The sequence below is a fragment of the Biomphalaria glabrata genome, chromosome 15 (genome assembly GCF_947242115.1).
Source record: "Biomphalaria glabrata chromosome 15, xgBioGlab47.1, whole genome shotgun sequence".
In the NCBI taxonomy this organism is placed as follows: Eukaryota; Metazoa; Mollusca; class Gastropoda; family Planorbidae; genus Biomphalaria; species Biomphalaria glabrata.
Window position 1 is genome coordinate 5,693,333 of NC_074725.1, and position 24,928 is coordinate 5,718,260.

General features: G+C 36.0%; 1 protein-coding gene across 7 annotated transcripts in view; it reads left to right on the forward strand.

Annotated features, from left to right (window-relative positions):
* The first annotated feature begins 6,305 nt into the window (after positions 1–6,305).
* The window catches only part of LOC106055827 (beta-arrestin-1-like), a 99,148-nt gene continuing 80,525 nt past the window's right edge, over positions 6,306–24,928 (forward strand). For 2 of the 7 annotated variants that reach the window (XR_008775135.1, XM_056013259.1), the window contains exons 1-2: positions 6,390–6,773; positions 11,245–11,477. Coding sequence is in view for 4 of the 7 variants with exons in the window: in XM_056013252.1 (XP_055869227.1) it covers positions 11,404–11,477 (74 nt within the window). In the remaining 3 variants the exon portion in view is untranslated. Of the gene's footprint in view, positions 6,364–6,389; positions 6,774–11,244; positions 11,478–24,928 lie in introns of those variants that run through there. The other 5 variants (XR_008775134.1, XM_056013250.1, XM_056013252.1 and 2 more) reach the window with 4 other exon arrangements.

Consider the following 24,928-nt stretch of genomic DNA (forward strand, 5'->3'; position numbering starts at 1 on the left):
AAATATCACGCACATTTTTTTAAATGGACTTTTTATGCAGCGATTTTCGTGCAGTAGCGTAACGTCGCAACATGATCAGGTGCTAAACCAATTCCTTAAACTTTTTTTAAAAATCAGATTTTATTTATTTTTTGTTTAGTGCCCCCATCCGAATAAAAGAAGCTTATTTTTGTGCGTTTTGTCTGTTGGTCGGTCTGTCCGTCACGATTAGATTTAAAAAACTAGAACTCTAAAAGCTATTGAAAATCTGATTTACCCTTTAATGTTCCTCCCATAACATCTCAATAGTTTTAAGTATCTAAAATTGATTGTTCCGGATTTTTTTGTGCAAAACTAATCAACGCCAACAAATGTTTGTTTGCTCTTCTAACTTATATTACATTCAATTTCCATGCTTAAACGTTGCAAAAACACATTATCAATAATATGTTGTTCCGTTTTTTATGTAAATAGCATATTAATGCTAAATCATAATCTCTATACTGACTTATATTTCATTAAGTGTAAAAATGTTCCGGATATTGTTTTATAAAACATGAATCATGCCTAATGATTGTTTGAAATCGCATAAGGCTTTTAAAAAAAGTAATTTACTAGAATTGATTACTGAAAATTACTTTTTAGACATTTAATTTTCTTGTAAAACATAACATAGAAGTTTTGTAATCGATAAAGAAAGTTCCGGATTTTGTTTCTTACAAATCGTCGCCAGAAATTTCCGAATTTATTTAAAAATCTACTAACGCCAAATAATTGTTTGAACTCCCTCTTCTAATTAATAAACAAATAATCTTCTCATTTACGAAATAATGTTTTTACGGATTTTTATTAAAAATATTTTAACTCACTACTCTCTTACAGTACATTTAACTTTCTACCTAAAACATTAAAAAATCTAATTATCGTTAATATTATGTTCCGATTTTTAAGGAAAACAGAATCCAAACACCAAAGTAAGGTATGAAAATCTCTCCACGTGGCTGTAGTACATCTAATTTTTATACGAGACCATCCAAAAAATTTAATTAACGGTATTACATTTATCTGAAATTCTCTTTTTCTTTTACTATTTATACAAACATCCGGAACAATCTATTATATAAACTTTTCAATTGTGTTCATACCTAAAAATTATTGCGATGTTTTGAAACGTAGAATAAAGGTTAATCAATTTTTAATAACTTTTAGTTGTTTTTTTTATATCAAGATAACGGACAGACCGACTGACAGACAAAACGCAAAAACAATGTGGCTTTGATCCTTTTTAAATAATATCTATTAGAACTCAGTGCACCAATGTCTATGAACCCTCGTTAAATATCTCGTGTAAATAAAGACATTTTTTTTATGGTACCGGTACTAGCCTATTGTGAGGTAATGGAATTTTTTTTCTTTGACGTCATATGAATGGACTCTTTAAATGTAATGTTAAAAGAACGCACTCGGTGCACCAATGTCTATTAACCCTCGAAAAAATTGCTTGTATTAATGAAAACATATTTTAGTCTAACTAAGCCGTTTGACGTAGTGTTTTTTTTTCCTTTGACGTCACATGGAATCCTATACTCTTAAGCGAGCAATTCTTGTATGTATGTATGTATATATATTTATATTTATATATATATATAAATTTTATTTCGAAAACGGCTCTAACGATTTTCTTTAAAATTTTAAGGTATGTGCATATTAGTGAGAAAAAAATTCTCAACTCATTGGCCACATCGGGAAAACTCGAGGTCGACCGTTATATCAGTTTGAAAATGCCTCATTATCGAAAAATTAATTTTGGCTAGAATGTTTTATGAATGAAAATTTTCCATGACGTAAACGGGAAAAACGCTGCTTACGTCACTAGGCTTACAGCAGTGCAGTACACTAAAATATTTCTTTGCAAACAAGAACGAGTTTTAAAGAATCAATAGACCTAATTAAACATTTGCGCACCATCTTACTGTAGATTGATTTATTATAGAACTATGAAAGAAAAGTAATGAAATTAAATGTGCCGATATATGATTAGTTATTGTGTTTTAAGTGCTTAATAAGTTGTTTACACTTTAATTGTGTAGAGCGGTGTAGATACCTTTTACTTTGTTGTTTATTTTGCTGGTGACCTCCAGCTGTCCTGAGGCCCCATGCAATCAGGTGCTCTCTTCTATGTCAGCTAAGTCAAGTTTGCGCCATAAGCTGGTCTTTTAAGGGTTTCGGTGTTACGTCGACCACTTTTTAGCTCACCAAAAAAGACTGCCTTTGGCATGCGTTCGTCTGAGATTCGTCTCCCATACAGGATACTGCTCTGTCCAGCGTAACTGTCGGACTTAAAGAATTCCCTCTATACAAAGGCCGCGGATACACATTTGAGACCAAAAGAAAATTTGCTGCCGAGGACAGACGCAGACGCTAAAAGAAAATCTTAATCGAGCATCGCGGACAATGGTTATGCTTGCCCTGGATGGGCAAGATATGTAGGTCACAGCTGCAATCCTCATTAATTTTCGGACTCTAAGACAAGCCTTATTATTATTATTATTTTGCTGGTGAATTATTACCATGTGTTCATGCTTCAGTGTCTACCTCTCCTGTACCAAAACAAAGGAAATGGTCATAACACAGCTTCTCTACGTCTTACTTGCTCACACTAAACATGATATCCATCTAGCGGTCAACGAGTTTGCGTACACTGCAGCCTCTTTTGATTTAACTATAAACCTCGGTAAAAAGCTTGGAGTTAGGGCCAGGAGAGATCTGAATGTATGGATGTGTAAAAGCAGGCCATAGCACCACTAGGATGGATGGATGGCAAAAGCCGGTATGAACTTCCTATAGTCCGACAGTCAGGCTGGGCAGGGCACGTAACCCGTATGGGTAACGAGCATATTGTTTGGCGTAACAGATGTGCCCCACGGAAACGTTTCTTTAGAAAACTAATGCCATGATTTAAGTCTAATAGGAAAAAATGCGCCATTTTACTTTGTCACTAAGTGCATGTTTTACCCTATAACGTAGAGAAGTTACATTGCAAAGACTTTCTTCCAAGCCAATAATAGTAGGCCTACAATAGTTTTACTCAAAAGATGGATTGTAAAACTATAAGACGGACGTGAGCTGTAGTTTGTCTAGACTGTAGGAGGACTTAAAAGACTTTAAATTTAATCGACATGTACAATTAGGCCTACAATTAGAACTAACAGAACACTAAAACAACTCTTCAGATTAGTAGTCTTTATCCGATCGTTCATTTTCGTAATTACAAGAATATTCCCAAAATGACTTCGGGTATATAACCTTCCGAAATTATTTAACAGAGCGAGGTTCGGCCACCTGGTACAAAAATATTCTCAAAATCACTTCGGGTATATATCCTTCCTTAACAAATTATTCATCCGAGCGAGGCTCGGTCACCTGATATTGAATTCTTTAAATGAAATGCTAAAAGAACGCACTCGGTGCACCAATGTCTATGAACACTCGAGAAATGGCTCGTGTTGATAAAGGTGATTTTTAGTCTAGCTAGGCCTTGTGACGTAGTGTTTTTTTTTCCTTTGACGTCATATGGAATGAATTCTTTAAATGAAATGCTAAAAGAACGCACTCGGTGCACCAAAGTCTATGAACACTCGATAAAAGGCTCGTAATGATGAAGGCGATTTTTATTCTAGCTAGGCCGTGTGACGTAGTGTTTTTTTTCCTTTGACGTCATATGGAATGAATTCTTTAAATGAAATGCTTAAAGAACGCACTCGGTGCACCAAAGTCTATGAACACTCGATAAATGGCTCTTATAGATGAAGGCGATTTTTAATCTAGCTAGGCCGTGTGACGTAGTGTTTTTTTTTCCCTCTGACGTTATATGGAATTAATTCTTCAAATGAAATGAAAAAAGAACTCGGTATAGTAATGTTTATTAAGCCTCGTTATGTGACTCGCGTTTAAAAAAGGAATGATATCTTGATTTAGATCTAATCTAGATTTTTTAAACTAGATCTAGATTTTTATTACAGTATATCTAGATCTTGATTTATATTCTAATTAAAATTATTTTAGAGTCTAGATCTAGAATTTCTAGATCTAGTTTAGACTAAAATAGACTAGATTAAGATGTAGAATTTCAATTTCTAAACTTAAAGTGTAAAAAAAAAGTGTAGATTTTCATTTCCAAACGTTTTGATCAATATTGTAATGTTTTAATATACTAAAACTAATCTACTATTTTTTTATTAAATTTAAATTTAAATTTACGGCAAATGAATCTTTGAAACATTATAACTTTTGACCATCGGATGGCTGCCTGGTCGTGCGGTTTGCGCGCTGGACTGTCGTTCAGATTTATGGATGGCCCAGGGTTCAAACCCTGCCCGCTTCCATCCCCCGTCGTCCTGCGGGAGGTTTGGACTAGGAAGTAATTATCTTGAACTCTGAAGGAACATCCGAAACGTGTAAAACATTTTACATCAAAATTAAATCACCTCTTGAATATTATTTGCGAATATGCAGATCCGACAGGGATCCGACTTCGACGGGGGCCGCCTCTGAGTTTGTGTTACACAAACTCTCTTTGTAATCTTGTAGTATTATGTTCTTGTTTGATTTGTAAAGATTTCTTTTAATAATCTGCATTCCAAAGCCGATCTTCTTTGGCGAGCTATCTAAAAGCATGTTATATTTTAGATGAAAGTTTCATTTGATCTCACTATGCTTTTAATCTATTTAAAATGGCATATTTTAATTTAAAAAAGTGTATGTTTTTGAGTTTGTGGAGGGTAAGGCCCATAGACTTATGTATTATATCTAAACTGGAAACCGGAAATAAATTCTTATCCGCCATTGATCGATTCACAGACATATATATATATATATAGATTATTATGTACGTAAACTCTTTTTTCAGGCTCTAAGGGGAGTCGCCCCAATCAATCTTTTCACCTGCTACAGCATAACGCATGCCTTGTAGACTTCCATTTTGGTAACCGTAGTTAGCTTCTGGTTTTCCCAAACTCTTGGCCTGAGTCTAGCGAAGGTCGAGGCAGCCTTCCCTATGCGTTTTTTAAAATCTCCTCTTCTAGAGACAGGTCATCTTTAATTGTGGATCCCAGATAGCAGAATTCGTTTACGGCGTCCTGCTTGTTATCGTCTATAAGGATGAAAGTTGGTGCTGTAGCAGGTGATCCCATAACATTTGTTTTCTTCGTGCTAATAGTCAAGCCATATTCTTTACAGGCCTGATAGAAGCGTGACATAAGAGACTGAAGTTCCTCTTGCGTGTGTGCCACTACCGCTGCTTCATCCGCGAGAAACATATCTCTTACGAGGGTAGTTCTGATTTTAGTTTTGGCCCTCAGTCTGGCAATATTTAGGAGTTTGCCATCAAATCTGGAATGGAGATAGATGCCTTCGGTGGATTTGTCAAACGCGTTGTGGATTAGCAGTGAAAATAGTATTCCAAAGAGGGTTGGGGCCAGGACACATCCTTGTTTAACTCCGCTGTTTATACTGAAACTTTAGGAGCTGGCACCGTTGAATTGCACTGTACCCATCATATTTTGGTGGAAAGATACGATTACATTTTGTAGCTTGGGTGGCAACCTATTATCTGTAAAATTTTAAAGAGGCCATCTCTGCTGAATAGATCGAAGGCCTTTGTCAGGTCAATGAACGCAATATACAAGGGCATCCTTTGTTCTCTGCACTTTTCCTGGAGTTGGCGAATGGAGAAAATCATGGATCTCCCCGAGCGAAAGCCGCATCGTGTGATTCTGGATAGAGCCTATCAGCGAGTTTTTGTAGCCTGGGAAGTATCACTCGAGCTATATACTTAGGAGGGAGATTCACCATTAAACACCATATTTGAGCAGCCTTACTTATAAAAAAAGATAGAGAGAAGGGAAGAGGGCTATGCAGGCTATTGGGTGTAGCTATCATGTAGCTATCATTATTGTAATATAAGGTAGACATAGGGCCTATTAAAAATAATACAAATACGGCCAAGGTATATAGATTATAATTTTTTAGAAAAAACAAAAACAACAAAGATACAGTGACACATTCATATAAAGTTAGGACTCCATTTAAATCCGCCACTGATTGTGATTAGCGTGATTTCATTAATTTCGATAGAGATACATCTGTACTAAAGTTCTCCTTCCTTACCCCATTCCCTTTTCTAAGATAAAAATAGTCAACTGTGACTGTGAATCTCCGAAAAATTGGGCTCGTGAATGATCCGGAAAACCCCTAAGAACCTGACCTACTTAACAAAAAAAGGTTTATAAATAATGGGAGTTCCGAGGGACGTCACAAAACATTTTAGTCACGTGATTTTATTATACACGGATTGTCTGACGGTGGTAAGATATTATTTTCTAGGTTAGTTACTAACTGTGAGCAAATGTACAAAAAGCATTTGATTTTGTTTGTATAGTCGTTTTAAGTTACGTTTATGGATGCTGCTTATAAAGTTTTTGTCATCTATACATCTGAAATGTTTATGCTAGCTGCATAATTTAGAGACATTAAGTAGATTCTAGCAGATAGGCTTAGGGCGCCGCCATATTTTAGTCTCTCGAGTGTTGTCTCTGTCTGCTAGAGTGTTATACTACTGAGTACTAGGCTAGATCTACTACTGGTAACTTAGTTACTAGAATCTAGATCTATATTACTAAGTTATAGATCTAGTTACAGTGTAGCCTTAAATTGTTGATAATGCCAAAGACAATCTTTACATTACAATGAGTGAATGACTGCACTATATCACTATATCTAGAATATAAATCTAGGTGAGTAGGTCTAGAGTCTAGACTCTTATAACTCTAGACTCTAGTTAGTCTAGTAACACTAAGTCCTAAGTTAAGGCTAAGGAATCTGGATAGTATCTATAATTTAGACTATCTATATTACTATTAGATTATTAAATTATTAGATCTATCTATCTCTATTGTTATAATTATAACTAAGAGTAAAACCATACTCACAGACTGATACTCTTTTACTATATCTACTTTTAGATAGACTTCAGATCAGATCTAGACTACATTTATCAATAATCTATATTAATATAGATAGTATATAAAATAATATATTATTATAATTATATTCAGATCTAGATCTAGAACTATGACTATAGCATCTAGATTCTAGATGTAGAATTCTAGATCTCAGTTTATATCTGAAATAATTTGACTCCAAGACTTAGTTAAATTAAATTTGAATTAGGTCTATAGACTATCTATTTTACTGACTTGTGTATGCTATTACTGCTAGGTCTAGAACTAGAACTTGTTATCTAGTAGAGACAACCCTTAATCTGCTCAAACTTTGTTGGAATGGGTTAATTTACTCAGGTGTTTTATCTGGAAGATTGAAAATAAAACATTTTTTCTATTTTACCATATATTTTCTTTCTTTTCTTTTGTTTTGCATTTTAATTTTAAATTAAAAGTAATTTTAAATATAGGTACTTTTTATTTACAGTTAATAGGACCCAGCAGCCAATTACTCGGACCAATTACTAAAGTAAAAAAAAAATATTATTGAGATAAGTTGACTAGGCTGGTTATTAGGCTGATCATGTCCCAATATGGTCTGATTAACTGGATTCAACTATTTCTTTTGCTTTTAATATATTCTTTAGTCACTGAACTGTAATAATAATTTCATTCAAAAAATTTCCTTTTTTACCTTTAAAAAAAAAAGATGTTGGGGTAATAATTGCTATGTAAATAAATATGTTTTTGTTATGACTAGATGGGGATTTTTATCAAGAAATGAATAAATGTTCACATTTGATGTACTTTTAAAGCTCTCAACTATTTAACATTTAATTGAGTTATAATTTAAAAAAAAATCTGTTTGTTAAATAGTACATGTATGATATATATTAAGATTAAACCAAAAAGTTATAAGAGTTCAACATTTCATGTGTGCTATTTCTTTCTAGTACCTCAATAGCATACACTGGTTTTCTGTCATGTAAGGTAATAAATTGGTTCATTCATGGCTGAACTAAAGGGAATACAAATTTAATTAACATATTAATTACTACAACCCAGCATATTTTAGAAGATAGTTAGTTTGGAGACTATAAATAAGGGGCACTAAGTAAATTTAAGTTAGAGCCAGGCAGTCCATAGATTTAAAGCTTCATGTAAAATATGCTTCTTTGGAATTTTTTATTTTTTAATTTTTTAATCTTACTTGTAATATTTATTGCTTTTAAAATGCTTAATTCATTCTGTGATTCCTATTTGGGATATTAAAGCATTTAATTTCTGAATATGTATTTATATTGATTCTTCACCTTTTTAACTAGTCCTGGCTTTGCTTGGTGATTTTGTCATCAGATTTTACTTATAAAAGTACATAGTTGTACACCACACTATAGCAGAGTAACCTGTCATTATCAGGCTGTAATTCAAGTTTCAAATATCTAGTAACTCAACAACAGAAGTGTAATTTTGGAGATTTAAAGAATTAAATTCACAGAAGAAACATCCAATTTAGAATATAAAAGAAAATAACATAGCACCATCATGAATTGTAGAATAAAATTAATATTCAGCAGAATATGCTACAGGCTAAACATAATAGAAAAGATTATAGTTGACTTATTTACTATATTTTGAAATGGATATGCTATGATTCAGATATAGGATCACACTGTACAAGTACATGAACACACAAAACAAATACCGGTATAGGAACACACTATACAAGTGCATGAGCATACAGTACAGATATAGGAACACACTATACAAGTGCATGAACATGCAATACAGATATAGGAACACACTATACAAGTACCGGTATAGGAAAACACAATACAGATACATGAACTCACATACGAGTAGAGGAGCATAGAGAAAGAGGAACACGTTACATGATACAGATAAAGGGACGCACAATACAAGAATAGGAACACAAGACACACTTATTGGACTTGGGAACACAATGCATATTCATATATATATATTATAATAATATGTGTGTGTGTGTGTATTTTTTTTTCTTAGAAGTCTTTAGAAAATGGGATGGGGTGATGTAATGGATCAAACTACAGTATACAATGGTAGAATGGTTGTCATTACCTCTGCATAAACACTTCTTTGCATTACTGTGTTAATGTTAAAGCTGGGGGGGGGGGGGTTGCTCTGATACCTTAACAAATAACTCTTTCTCTTGGATTCAATCTCAAGACCCACGATAAATCACCTGACCATGTCAGTGACATTCTGTAGCTCAATGCAAATAAGTGTGTATGTTTGGTAGCATATCTGTACATCTTTTCTAAGAATGTAATAAAACCACTGTTGCCTGTCTCACTCTCCACTGTACCGGTATACAACTATGACCCTCTGATCTATATGAACCAATGCATTCAATAAAAGTGCATTTGCAAATTAACTCAGGACTGACGCTAGTCTATATTTGTTAACCTATTTTAGGGAAAAGGAAAGTACCCTGTTAATGAGTGTTTCTACCGCACTTTCTTCTTTCGATTTGGCATGGCAGGATTGTAAAGACGTTTAAGTTCTCACATAAATATACTGGGATACATTTTTTTTTCTTCCTTTCATATAACATATGTAATATCCTTTTTTTTTAATATAAAAAAATCCATCTTAATACTTTTTAAATTTACTTCGACCCGTGGGAACGTATTTGTTTTCCTTACTATTGTAGCAGTAGTCACACGATAGTGTTAAAAAAGGATATAGCTTGAAAAACAAGACATCACGGCTACCCGCCAGGACTGAGGCATCAATCCTTTAACGGAAGCCTCACGACTAATGACAGCACTCTAATAATGATGAGGTCGAAAAGAAAGTCCCATGTTTGAAACTTTGGGGTCCAATTAGAATGGTGGCGGCGTTACCAGGTCTTGCCGAAACACAGTACCAACAAGATGGGTTTGGACTACAGCTAGATAACAGCACTGACTGAAACTAATGGTACCGTACTGACAAGATGGGTTGGACTACAGCTAGATAACAGCACTGACTGAAATTGATGGTACCGTACTGACACGATGGGTTGGACTACAGCTAGATAACAGCACTGACTGAAATTGATGGTACCGTACTGACAAGATGTGTTGCCTACAGTTAGGTAACAAAGCTGTCTGAAATTGATAGTTGTAGATATGAACAAGATGGGTGGCCTACAGCTAGATAACAGCAGTGGCTGAAACTGATGGTATCAACAAGATGGGTGGCCTACAGCTAGATAACAGCGATGACTGAAACGGATGGTATCAACAAGATGGGTGGCCTACAGCTAGATAATAGCGATGACTGAATTTGATGGTATCAACAAGATGGGTGGCCTACAGCTAGATAACAGCGATGACTGAAACGGATGGTATCAACAAGATGGGTGGCCTACAGCTAGATAATAGCGATGACTGAATTTGATGGTATCAACGGGACGGGTGGCCTACAGCTAGATAAAAGCGCTTTGTCAGAAACTGTCTGAAGCATCGGTGAAATTAATCCCACGTCTCAGAGCCAGGCGGGAGTGGAATGACTTAATGAATAGCGCTGAAGTTACTGAGTAAACCATAAACAAAAATTAGAATGACCGCTGGGTTGGGTTTGGGGGGGAGAGGAAGGACTGCTCAGCCAGCGTTGTCTGGCCATCCACGAGGACACGAGAGCTAGAAACCAGATAAACTAGCCAACTTAAGAACAGCTGGTCAAGCAAACATACACAAAACCGTAGAGATCTAGATCTAAACACGGAATGTCATACTGATAATGTTGGTCCGCATATGCACGGCAGGCAATAGTGTAACATCGCTAACCCAGTTTTGTTGTATCACCTTTTTTTTTTTTTTTTTTATTTATTTCTAAGAACGTATCGGTCACTTTTGTTTACAAAGTAAAAAAGATGTAATTCTATAGACACACAACTTCTGCCTGCGTTTCTGTCATGTACGGGTTAATGTGGAATAATAAAATAGTAGGCCATACTGAGTTTATTGTTTGACTGTTTTTTTTTGTTTTAAATCTAATAGACCTACTTTAGGTGCAGAGAAGTGGGAATTGATTCTGTTCCTTATACGTTTTTGATGCTTTTTTTTTTTTATAAATATATTAATTCTGTGTTGATATTACGTCTCTGCACCCCCACCCCCCTCTTTTGTTAAGCTGGTATTATACCTTTGGCTATGAGCCAAGGTGTTGGTTTACTTGTGAATTGATTTATTTCCCTTTCCACAACTAGAGTCAATCATTTCCTATTGTGTTTCAGTTCTAGTACCGACGACACGTAGTGGACAAGGGACGAACACGCCTTTGTGGCTTGTGGGACAGTATTCATTACGTTGGTTTATATGGAAGCTGCGTAACGCCACTGGTATCACGTAGACGCAGTACAGCTTAGTTCAGTTCACGCCACCATCTGGAGAGTATGGCCGGATTGTCGGGTCAGAATGGCCCCATGGATAGTTCACTGGATGACCAGCAGAAGAAGCAAGGCACCAGGTGAGTTCACGGCTCAAAATTGTACTTTTGCACTTTCTTTGCACTTTCTATTGTGAATCTTACGACCTTGAATGCCTAGGAAAGAAATGATTTACATCCGTCTTGTCAGCTGCTTTGAAGATCTGAAGTTACATGGCGTACTGTAGAATGCATTCTTTCAGAGAGACATAGGCAAAGTTTTGTTTTTTAATGATCGATCTCGCAACAGTAATGTGTGTCAATGTATATCTATGCTTTTAGTGTATGCTATGTTTGGCCGTTGAATAAAAATGTGTGTCTGTGTTTCTGTCTATGCATTATTTTTGGGCACCCCCCCCACCCCCCCGGCGTACATCTGCTTTGTCTGCATAAGATGTGTAAAAATATGCAGGTCACACTGGGTTTGTGTAGCCATTTGAAGCACTGCACTCATCCTTAATTTCCGGAATCGAAGACATTACCATTAATATTTGGGCTCTGAGAAGAAATGTGTGCCAGTACGTAATGCTGACACAAGTGCTTGGATTCTGGATGTAAATCATGGTTGAAAAGTATTCCACTGTTGTATAGGCTGTTTTTGTCACAGATAAATCTTGCTTCTAAAGTTGTACTGTAACTAAAGTCACGAAGTCAATAGATACAATGAGACTCTAGTAGTTACACAGTAAGTAGCTATTCAAAGCCACTTAACATTCCGTCAAACTTATACTGATATACATTCTATAAAGCGGCCAATATCCCAACAAGGACCTGTCTCTTCAAGTTGTTTACGTTGCTATTGTAAGGGCTTTGCTTTTCAAAACATTGATTTGTGTTCCCTTGTAGCTAGCTGTCCTCTTGTTAAATCTGTGGGCAATCGTTTGCACTGCTTTTATAATAAGATTGATGAATTGAACCTGTTTCGTTTTTTTAAATCACTGATACAGAAGACTCGTATCAATGTTTGACAATTGGGGGGGGGGGGGGTTGCATAGGTTCAGACCACTTATATCTTGACACTCACGAACTGTAGACATAGCAAGTGACACACATCTTCATCTTCATATGTATATGTTTGTGTTTGAAAACTACACATCGTGTGTGAGATGTCGTCTCTAATAGCCCAAACCCAGAAGTATTTATCTATCTAAATCTATATTTCTGCATGAATTGAACCCGTTTTGTTTTTTTAAATCACTGATACAGAAGACTCGTATCAATGTTTGACAATTGGGGGGGGGGGGGGGGTGCATAGGTTCAGACCACTTATATCTTGACACTCACGAACTGTAGACATAGCAAGTGACACACATCTTCATCTTCATATGTATATGTTTGTGTTTGAAAACTACACATCGTGTGTGAGATGTCGTCTCTAATAGCCCAAACCCAGAAGTATTTATCTATCTAAATCTATATTTCTGCATGAATTGAACCCGTTTTGTTTTTTTAAATCACTGATACAGAAGACTCGTATCAATGTTTGACAATTGGGGGGGGGGGGTGCATAGGTTCAGACCACTTATATCTTGACACTCACGAACTGTAGACATAGCAAGTGACACACATCTTCATCTTCATATGTATATGTTTGTGTTTGAAAACTACACATCGTGTGTGAGATGTCGTCTCTAATAGCCCAAACCCAGAAGTATTTATCTATCTAAATCTATATTTCTGCATGAATTGAACCCGTTTTGTTTTTTTAAATCACTGATACAGAAGACTCGTATCAATGTTTGACAATTGGGGGGGGGGGGGGTGCATAGGTTCAGACCACTTATATCTTGACACTCACGAACTGTAGACATAGCAAGTGACACACATCTTCATCTTCATATGTATATGTTTGTGTTTGAAAACTACACATCGTGTGTGAGATGTCGTCTCTAATAGCCCAAACCCAGAAGTATTTATCTATCTAAATCTATATTTCTGCATGTCTGTCCGTCCATCCAATCCATCCTTCTAAAAGTACACGATAATAAGATGCTTTTAAATTTAAATGTAATTAAACCACGTTAGTATTGTGCTGTAATCTATACCATTTCGTACAGATATAATTTTCTTTTTTAATTTTGATAGTCTTTTTTTAATCTTTTTTTTGATTTTCTCTCTTAGAAGCTCTTTCTCAGATATTACTTGTCACACTTCTTTGCAATCCTTTTTTTTTTTTTTGTTGTTTAAAGTACATGTTTTTCAAGCGCATGCAGTGCCTGTTCTAAACTAATTTAAAGATGGATACTGACTGACGCTTTGGCGCCTTGTAGCTGTTAAGTGAGAATAAATAGGATTACAAGTTTGTTTGTTTGTTTGTTGTCTCTGTCATCTTTGCTCCTGTTTACTTTTTAATGCCGCCGTAACAGCTCTTTTACACACTCACTCGTACTATTAAATGTGACCTATCGACAACAAAAAAAAAAAAGCTCTCTATAATTTACATAAGTATTGTGTTTAATTCTTCTTCTATATCATGTCACATTGATGTTTTATTTTTAATTATAGGAACACTTATGTTGACTTGAAAATCTGTTACACCTGCAGATCTGTTTTTTAATATGTCTTTATTATTTTTTTGGTATTCAAATTGAAGGCTCTGGTGCAAGAAAGTGGTCCCATTTCAATGAAAATTGAATTAGTTACAAATTTAGTCATCAGGATGCTCAGTACACCTTCTGACAAGACTTTCCGTGTGTTGAAGTGTAGAGATGCGTACATAGTGCACATTGGTGGGGGGCTATCTCCATTCATAGCAACTTTGTGCTTGAAACTGCACGGGCATGACCGACTTGTTGCACTGAATGGTGTTTGATACAAGTCACCTGCCAATGTACCTGTCAAACTACTGCATTGCTTTTAGCCTTATAACATAATAACATATCATATTACAATAGTTTAGCTCAGAATAGATGCATATATAGAATAATCATGAGCGTATTATCTCTGTCAACCTAAGAGGAGTTCAAGTCTAATCTCTTTCAATAAATGAAGGGGGGTCAAGTCCAATGAACTTGACCCCTCCCTAGTTTGACAGAAAATTAAATTATGGAGAAATGCCCCAGATCCCTAAGATAGTACTGTGGAAAATTGCCAATTAAGACTGGAAACACTAAATTTTCGTTCACAAGAACCAAATGTCATGAAGAGTATACAAAATAGTTCTTCTTCTTCGTTCTCATTTTACATGTCGGAGGGTTCAGATCAGTAATCTTATATCTGAGATGGACTGCGCAGTGTTTTCCTGATCAGGCAGTAGGAGGGTTTTGGGGCCAGAGTCTTCTTAGGGCCTCTTGATATAGTATGCAGCTTTAAAGGACATGGTCAGCATTCTCTGGTGTTGCTCTACATGGGCAGGTTTTGCTCGTCCCGACTTTAAACTTCCGGACCATATGTTGTCTCATTCTGTTGTTTCCGGTTCTGAGTCGAAAAATTATGCGTTGGTCATGTCGAAATAGCTTATAAGCTAGAAGATCTATCTATCTATCTATCTATCTATCTATCTATCTATCTATCTATCTATCTATCTATCTATCTATCTATCTATCTATCTATCTATCTATCTGTCTGTCTCTCTGTCTGTCTGTCTCTCTCTCTCTCTCTCTCTCTCTCTCTCTATATATATATATATATATATATATATATATATATATATATATATATATCTATATATATATATATATATATATATATATATATATATATATATATATATATATATATATATATATCTGTCCGTCTATCTGTTTGTCTATGTAGTATGTACTTAAACTTTAGTCATCAAACAGCTTATTAATATATTTGTTTCTTTCATGAGCACTAATGAAAGATAAGATACACGTCTTTAATAGAATTAGATCAAAGCATTAGGAAAACAAATCATCTGTTTAATGTCCGGATGCAATTTCTTTTGAAATTGAAATGTTGAAGGAATAAAAAAAAAAGGCATTAAAAGTGTCTTTTTTTTTTTTGTTCCAATCTGGAAAGAATTATTTGTAGGAGTTAAAATGAGATACCAGGTAGATCTTGTTCTAGTCATTCGTTGGCCTGGGTCGCCCTGACATAAGCCTTAAAGAAATCTAAACATAACTGAGATAAATGTTCTTGTGGTATCAAAGAATCAGGCTGAGTATGGCGTGTAGGTTTCGCTGTTTCTCAACTTGGTGATTTCTTCTTTTTTGTTACTCTGGGGGAGGCGAACATTCACCATGTCGCCACATCGTCACAGTGTCCTGGTAGAGATGTCGTAGCTTAAAACAAAAAGAAGCTCTTAATGGTTTGTAAAACGTTTAAATGGTAAACAGTTAGATTCAATGCCAAATTTGAATTTTTGTTTTACAGATTTTATCAGCTACAACTTTCTTTCTATCTCGACTATAATAACAACCAATGTTCAAGTCATGTTAGGTCCTCACGGGATATTGAAAGACTCGTTGTTTTGAGAAGCTTTGTAGAGTGCAGTCATTTATAGTAGGGAAACAAATCTTGTGAGTTCTTCTCTTCTCGAGATGAAACGTGAAAACTGCGTGTCCCAAAGGCAAAGAAGCTGGCCTTGTAAGATAACTGCTTTAAAGAAAAAAAATTATGTAGAATGTTTCTGTTGTTGAGTTGAGCCGCAGGGAACACGGACAATTATACACTGAATAAACTCGTAGACGAGATTGCATTTTGTTTTATGCTTTAGGAAGGTTCGATGGAACTTTTACAATTTTCATTTCTCTTCTCTGTATAGGGCCTCATTCACCAATCGTAAACGAACAACATTTAGCCACGTGATAATATTGATAAAACAATATAAAAAAAAACAATAAAACAATGAAAAAAAAAACGTATCACGTGACAGCCTTTAGGGATTACGTATTTTGTATAGAAGAGATAAAGAACCACGTGGCTAAATGTTGGTTGTTTACGATTGGTGAATGAGGTCCATCGTCGTTAATGGAAACACAATGATATTCAGATATAGACTAACATATTATTTTTGTTAAAAGAACTCTAATGAAATAGTGTTAGACCGCAGAACGAAAAGTTGTGGACGGTACAAGACAACGTGTAACACGCGAATGGTATGACTGTCTCGAGTCTGGCACTTCACCCGCTGATCTCATTGAAGTAGTCTTCAGTTTTTTTAAGAATGAATCTCTTCTGAATATATTTTTCTCTATGTCTGCAACATTTGAACGGGCATATCGCTAGTTTGTGTTTCTAACATTGACTTTTCAACTATGACCTTTGGGAGCCATTCAAAGCGTTTTCTTGTAGTGGTGGAACTGTCAGTGCACTAAAGGCGATCATTGCAAGACACAGTTGAGACTGAAAGGGAAAGTGCCTAAGAAAACTCTTACTGAATTAAAGCTGAAACTATAAGCAGTTTGAAGCGAAATAAAAGCTATTTTAGTTCAACGAAGAATTTTTTTTTATTGTTATATTATTAATAAAGCAGCTTGTTACTTCTTCTTCTTCTTCTTTGTTCTCATTGTTATGTTGGAGTGTTCAGATGACTAGACCAATACATGAGATGAACTGCGCAGTGGTTTCCAAATCAGGGAGCTCTCCATATAGTTTTCTTTCTATTGGGGTGTTTTGGGGCCAGTGTCTTATACGGGCCTCTTGGTAGAGAGAGCAGTTTTGTAGGACGTGGTCGGCATTCCCTGGTGATACTCCACCTGGGCAGATTTCACTGGTTCCAATTTTGAGCTTCCAGGACATGTGTTGTCGCATTCTGTTGTGGAAGCTTGTTACATGTATAAGGTATTCTGGTGTTCAACATAGTACAGCCAAACATTTATTTTTCAACGATGTCATTCTTTGTGTGTTAACCCTTACATTATTTGTCACTCCTATCGAACGCGACTTTATTATATTGTATTGAGTTTTTAATGACTTTCGTAAGTGGACAAAGTTGTACAAATGCTCCTTCTTCCCTAGTGTTATTAGAGCATGGGATGGGTTGCCTGAGCCAGCCAGGAAAACCAGTGACTTGGCAGAATTTAGGTCATTGGTTAATATGCATGACTGAATGCATGACGCGTAGGACGTAATCATCTTCTTTTTTGAAGTAACGTCTGTATTATATAAGAAGATAAGAACTGCATATTGGCTTGTATTGAATTTCCTATATCACACCAAGCTAGATGCAGCTTGTTTTTGTTTTTACAACGCTTTTACTAACTCTTTCAGAGGCCATCTGCTGCTAGCTACTTCCTGTATGCCGGTGAGGGCGAAATGGCGCCTGAGTTGATCTTCATAGCTCTTACGGGTTGGGGGCATCCTCCTTTAAGCTCCCCAAAAATGAATGCATTGGGTGAGGGAAAGACTTTGTTTTTTCACTACCAGAATTTTTTTGCTTTTTAGTGTGTTTTAATCTAAGCCGTTGTTGTTGTTGTTGTTTTACTCTTTATTATTGTTCTTAGTCTGTCTTGATGTATAATAATAATAACAATAATAATAATCTTTATAATCCATAAGGAAATTAGTCTTACAATTTGTGCATTACACCAAACTAAACATGATACCTATAGAAAACCAAAACATATATTCACACCACACTCACTCATAATTTACATGCGAAAAATGTATATCAGATCTATTAATTTTGTTTAATGATTTGATTGCCAGGGGGACACAATAGTTTTTTGTGTCTGTTTGTCTTTTGTTGTCTTGTGTCTCTTTTGTGATAGTAAAATCACAAAGTCCTGACCCACAGGGGGATTTTTTATCTTTTGAATCTTTTAAGTTTTCTTATGAATATTTTTCTGTAACAGCTGCCGAAAGTTTTTTTTTTTTTTTTTTTTTTGCCAATGATTTTACCAGCAGCATTAAGGATTCTATGAAGTTTATTTTTTAATGTTCAGATTGCCATATCAGGCAGTGATATTACAACGTAAAATATTGCAGATGTGAGCACTATTGTGTGTTGGCATTCGTTTTATTCTTTGTATTTTCTAAAAGTGCATCTGTCTGTTTTAGGTCGAGGCTAACGAAAGAAAATCACAAAATATTTTCTTTGGCTCCCCTGAAAGGTAACATTAGCTTGGCTTTCGGCTAGCGGTGGCAGTCTTGCGACATTACAAAAAAAAAAAATAGGTGGAGCTGATGACCTTCTTGAGTCTTAATCCTAGGTTCAGTATCGCGTAATCCTTTACAGCTGTGTTTCCCCTGCTCAAGGACCAGGTCGTAGAAGTAACTATATTTAGATACATCTGTAGGACTTAAGCAAGGAAGGTCACATTTTCAGAACTTGCAATCTATATTTGTGTTGAGTTTAAAAAAATATGTAGATAAATGAAAGTCCGAAATTTAGTTACTTCATAGTGTAGCCTACTTATTTATCAGGTTTATTAATCAAAAAAAAAAATTAAAGCTAATAAATTGAAACTGTAAGGAGAAAAACAATTATAACTAGTGTTAAAGGAGTCTCCAGTTGAATGAAGAACATGACCATTTCTTTTTTAAATTATACTCTATTTGGTATGGATATAATGAATAAAATAAGCAAAGTTCCCCCGTTCAGACCGTGCGATTCAAAGAGCAGATAATGTAAAAGTCATTTATATCTATGGCCAACGCCTTTAATTTTCCCCAACTAACTTTAGGTGCCATTCAATCAAAGTTGGGTAGACAGTGGGGCTCCCTGAAATCTCGAAATTCAAAATCCCAGTCTTTACCGACGAGAATTGAACCCGAGACCTCCTGGGCTCCAAGGCCAAGCTCTCTAGCACTCAGCCATCAGGCCCCTTAAGGATTACCGCCATTGTAATTTGTGTTGTGTCCTTGAGAATGCATGAGAGGATTCACTAAGATTTGCACCAGAATTGAGATCAGCGAAGCAAGCATCACGAGTTGGCACCAATATAAATAGATGCAGCAGAGACAAGACGCAAATAACAAGACACATTTGATCAATAGCAGGCGCGGTGGCTGAGTGGTAAAGCGCTTGGATTCCGAACTGGAGGGTCTGGGATTCTCATCCTGGTGAAGACTGAGATTTTTAATTTATTGATCTTTAGGACGCCTCTGAGTTCACTAGCCAGTCAGTCAAACTCATTCATAAACACATAATCTTACATAGTTACCTTATAAATTGTTATAAAACGGTTAGTATCACGTAAGAGAACAATGAATAGCACTAACCTCTGTGCTTTGTACACATTGTTTATGTGTGTACATTGTCGTGTGCATCATGCCCTGGTTTTAAGGTACTCTACAGAGGACCAGAAATAGCTTCAAAAGATCAGAAGTAGTCACATCTATTTTAAGGACTGTGTAGAAATCAGATTCTCACAAAAAGCTTTAGTTGTTGAGAAGAACGTCAATGTAGCAGACACATAAACTAACAGCGGCTCCCCCCCCCCCCCCCCCCCCCACGGGAAATGCTAACAATAGTCCAACACAATTTTTCTGAAATTTACTATTTCACTCATCGTAGGCTTTAAATGGTCATGTTTCTGTACAACTGGCAATACTAGAATCTAGAATGTAACAGTATTAAATGTCATTTAATCACACCTTTTTTTTTTTTTACAAGATATTAAATCTCCTGTCAATGACCAATAAGATAATGACATTGCTTGGTACGTTCAGAACTACTTAATCATAAGTATGACACAACAGAGATAGTGTCATGGAGGTTGTCTGCGTAATTGCATTGCTTGAAGATTTCCTAGCTAGTCTGCCCCCCCCCCCCGATCGTAGAAAAACGTATAAAAGGTGGTGAACAAATGAGGAGAAGGAGTTGACCGAGAGGTGTGTTTATTGAAAAGCAGTTTTAAGGTGAATTGAAATCTAGTTTTTCAATCGTGCGACATCCTTTTATTTCAGTTGTCTCATGTAAAAGGACGTTTTTCTGAGCTTCATTCACGTTTATGTAACACTACGACTACAAGGTTTTGTTCTAGCTGGCAGGAGCTACAACCCAACACAACATAGCACCAGATAATGCTCTACCATGCGTTATTATAAAACAGTTACGATACGACGACTGATGGATTGATTTTTATCTAGGCCTTTTCTTTGTGCTGGGCTTAAACTTTCTGCTGTCTCTCTATCTCCCTCCCCCAGCTTACCCCTCCACTTCATTCCTTTGACTTAAGGCTCCGCCCACGGAATTCCTATCAACTTGTTTCTCCATTTGAAGTATGCCGGCATTTCTCTGATATTGATTTTTTTTGTATTATTTTGAAATGCACGTCATCGATGGTCATTGAGGCCCGTGGAGCTTGTTGGGTGAAACACTCGGGGCTGGACGGGCCAAATGACGTGGGCTGTTGTTATCAGTCGACACACAAAGTGGTTTGGCCCTAATAATAACAAGGTCTCCAACTACTGAGACTCGTTAAGGCCATTGTCACGGTACGGCTTAACATTGGACTGAGTGAGAATTAGGGATGAGTATATACCGTACACAGGTGACGCCTTCAACTTACACTTACAGAAAATCATAACGTTTCGCAATCATGGTGCAGATAAGGCATTCGAAATGTCGGACAATTTCATGAGGTATTAAAGCTATAGCAACAACAGTTGTTCAACTAATACAGTTAACAAAATAAATAGATAGAAGCATTGGGTGACGATCTAACGTTACACTTAAATATCCCTTTGTACACCTATTCATTTCAATGCATAGTAATTTTAGACTATTCATTTCAAACATTAAGAAAAAAATAGTGTACATGTCTTTCTTTGAAATCAAGACAGTAGACATTTGTATCTGAAACTATATAAAACACATATGCACAACAATATGTAATCACCCAAACAACGTTTATGTCTTTATTTACCTATAGTGTAGAAGGAAGACGTCGTTTCATTGATTCAGGTCCAATACTTTCAGTGGTCTGCGTTTTGTTCCGCCACAGCTGACTTGGTCTGACCAGGAATAAGAGAGATGAATACAAAGTTGTTTCACTAACTCAAACTTCTGTGACATGTGACACTTTGCCTACTGTTTTTTTTATTAACATTGACGGATTGTGTTGCCCATTTCGATTACGACGCGTGCTCAGCACTAGGCATGTACTTTTATGTATATACGAGTATCTCATACAGAAATGTGCCTTTAACTATGAATATTGATGCTTGGCATGATCCTAATACTGGTAATGCATTTCTTTCGACAATAGCCAATTCCATTTTCTGTGATTCCCGTATTGACAGTGTGTCAATTATCGTGACTGTCCGCTTAGTGCTATTTGACACGCTCACAATGGCATCCAGAAATACGTTCACTGGGGGGGGGTGTGAGTGAGCCGAGGTCTTGTGATGGACACGTCCAGAGGGATGAATTAGATAAGATTGCCTGCTTATACCTTGATTAGGGTTCGCTGATTAGACCAAGGAAACCAATAGAATCATCTGACAAAGCTTTAGACTAGATTACTAGATAATAAAAGCTATTTCTGTTTCCTCTCAAACCTACACGCTTCTAACACTGAATCGAAAAACATAATTAAAAAGTTAAGAGGGTAATGTTAATGATGTATGTGCATATATGAAAATGGAGACCTGTAAGACCTAGTTGGTAATACTTTTGCTCATTGTGTAAATATGTTAGGTAACGTCCAGTCAGAGAAACTTTCACTTTTATATGAACGGAAAATTAATACACCACCAAATAGTTACATAAAAAGTCACGCTAGCACTGACATTTGTTTCTATATATATATATATATATATATATGCAATAGGGACAAGCTGGGACGAAAGCGTCCATTTATGATAATATTGAGAATTCTATCGGGGACACCCAAATCAGAGAGATTTTAATAAACCATATTACCAGGTTCAGCCCAGTGTGACAGTGCTCTAGACTAGCCCTAGATAGTAGATATAGATAATGTTTTGCTAAAGAAATAGCATTTTACTTGCATGTGTGCTAGCCTGTGTAAGCCTTTATAGGTAATGTTTTATTGCTGAATAAGCTCTTTCTCTAAAGCATTGCTCTTGATCTGGTAGCTCTTACTTACTCTGCAGGGGTTCTAAAACCTTCTCTAAAGTATTGCTCTTGATCTGGTAGCTCTTACTTACTCTGCAGGGGTTCTTAAATTTTCTCACAGTTGCTTTTTTAAATAATTTTTAGTGTTTTTTTTTCGAACACAGCACTTCTCCTTTAGTTTTTTTTAAGACAGATTTGGTACAAATACCAGTCAAAGTATTAATCTAGCATTGAATATTCATTGTGTCTGGACCATTTGAAACTGTCGGGTTGAGTTGAGCCGAATGCTCTTGAAACTCTAGGCCGGCAAAACAAGTTCGAAAAGCTCCCTTTCACCGGCCTGACTGAACAGATTTGTTCTGTTTGGAAGAGATCCCAGTCGGTGGCTATGTACCACACCGCTATAATCAGTGATTCGGACGCTCCTGACACACTGGGTAGAAATGTGGCCGAATAAAATAAAAATAATCGATATAATTAATTTCTACGCATTTTAAAAATAAATTAGACTTGTGGGTCACAACGACACGCCAGTTTACAAGCGAGGGTGTAGAACATATTCCTGAAATGTTTGCAATTTCTTTTTCCATCTCTGAAAACTTTTGTCTATTTCCTTGTTTTAAGTGATGCTAGTTTCTTTGTCCAGTAGTAAAGTTCAAATGTATATATATATATAGGTCTTGGGTCTGAATCAAAATGTCAGGAAATGAATTACTTTTACCTGCTCGCTATTTGGATCTCCATTGATCCCATAGTTTGAACGCCTGCACAGCTTCCTTCCTCCCACCCTTCTTGTTTCTTCCCCCCCCCCTCCCGTGTCGATATGAACATCTTTTTTACAAAGCCTATATCAACTCACTCTGTCTGGTAAAAAGTTTGTACACGTTATTTCTCTTACACCCGATCTGGGATTAAGCTGAAAATTTGCGCAATTATTTCAATTACCTGACAACACAAGAATCAATAAGACAGTTAGCTATTGGTAATTAATTATTTTGTTTGGTATCTCGAACAAGAGAAAGAAATTGTACTTGATGATAATGGATAATGAATTAGTCCCCTTAGTAGTTCGTCGTCTGAGTCTTAGTAAACACAAACATGAAATAAGACGAGACTATAGAAACAATACCTACTTACCTAAACAATCTACTATGTTCATAGGAACTTCAATAGCAGAGTGGTTACAATGTCGTCCTGATGAGACTTGAGCCATGAGTTCGAATTCAGGTCTTTTCCCCCACCCCACCCTTTTTATTTTTATAAATGTGTTTTTTTTTTGTTGTTAGTACAAATTTTAATTACACGACTGATCCAAACAAATGGATACAACTATGCTTAATATAAGCTTTTTTTTTTAAAAAGTATTTTATTTTTCTTGTTTTGGGGCTGTTGTATCTTGTTCAAAACACGTTTAGTAGTGAACAGGCAGTTCTGCATCGTTTTGTACTTCAATTGTAAGTCTCTGTTTTGTACTTCAATTGTAAGTCTCTGTGAAAAGCCAAAATGCGTCTGCTGGGAAATATTGAGATCAGACACCTAGATATATAGAGAATGGCCAACTGGGCACTTTTAAAAAAAAATGCTACCATCAGTAGTCTAATTACCTTTGCCCAGTCTAATTACCTTTGTCCAGTCTAATTAGCTTTGCCCGTCACCGGCTGTCATGGTAATACGTCAATGGCACAAAGATATCATTAAACAGACTTATTAAAAAGGAATCACTCTGACACAGGTACCATTAAGAACCATTTCATGAAAGCTGCCTTTATTAAACACATCAAATCCTTTACACTACAGACCTGGTCGTCTCCTTTGAGGTTAGAATAAAAAGATTTTAGAACTTCTTAGCTCTACTTCAGTCAGGGTGTTTGAAGGCCATTCTTTTATATATATAGAAATATTGTCTGTGTTTGCATCTATATTGTTATTGTTAACGTAATAGTGATGATGTTAACAGTTGTGGTCAAACTGAATTTTATTTGTTTAGATTTATCTTATCTTTACTAAGAGAATGTATGTTCAACGTTGTATGTATGTCTGACTCGTAGGTGCTGCCTAGGAGTTTGTGAAACACAAACTCACTTTAATTTTTTTTTTTGTTCCATTTCGTTTTAGGTAGATATCTATATGTTTTACTATCCTGTTTACTATGTCCCGTGGATAGAATCCAATTACGTTCCAAAGTACGCTGAAAGAACGGCAATTAATTGGATGTCTACATATCTTCTTACACTATGTTGCGCAAACTGGCCAACAGCTGTGCTTGGGCTTATAAGCTTTTGCCTGGACAAGCTACGCGCGGTTTGGTTGTACAAGAAAGAGGCTTAGTTGTATAGATTTTTAATTAAGGCCATGTAGGTGCAAGAGCCTGTTTATCTCCCTGTTAGCCAAGCTACGTAGACTTAAAGAATTCGGATCTTGGAAACCAGTGTGCCTCTGTGTTAAGCTCAGCTTCTATTAAAGGAAATGAAAGGGCTCTTCTCTTTATCTAAAGAGTAAGAACGAATTTAAAACAACAGTTGTTAGTTCGTGTGGAAGTGGGTGGGGGCAATAGTTTGTC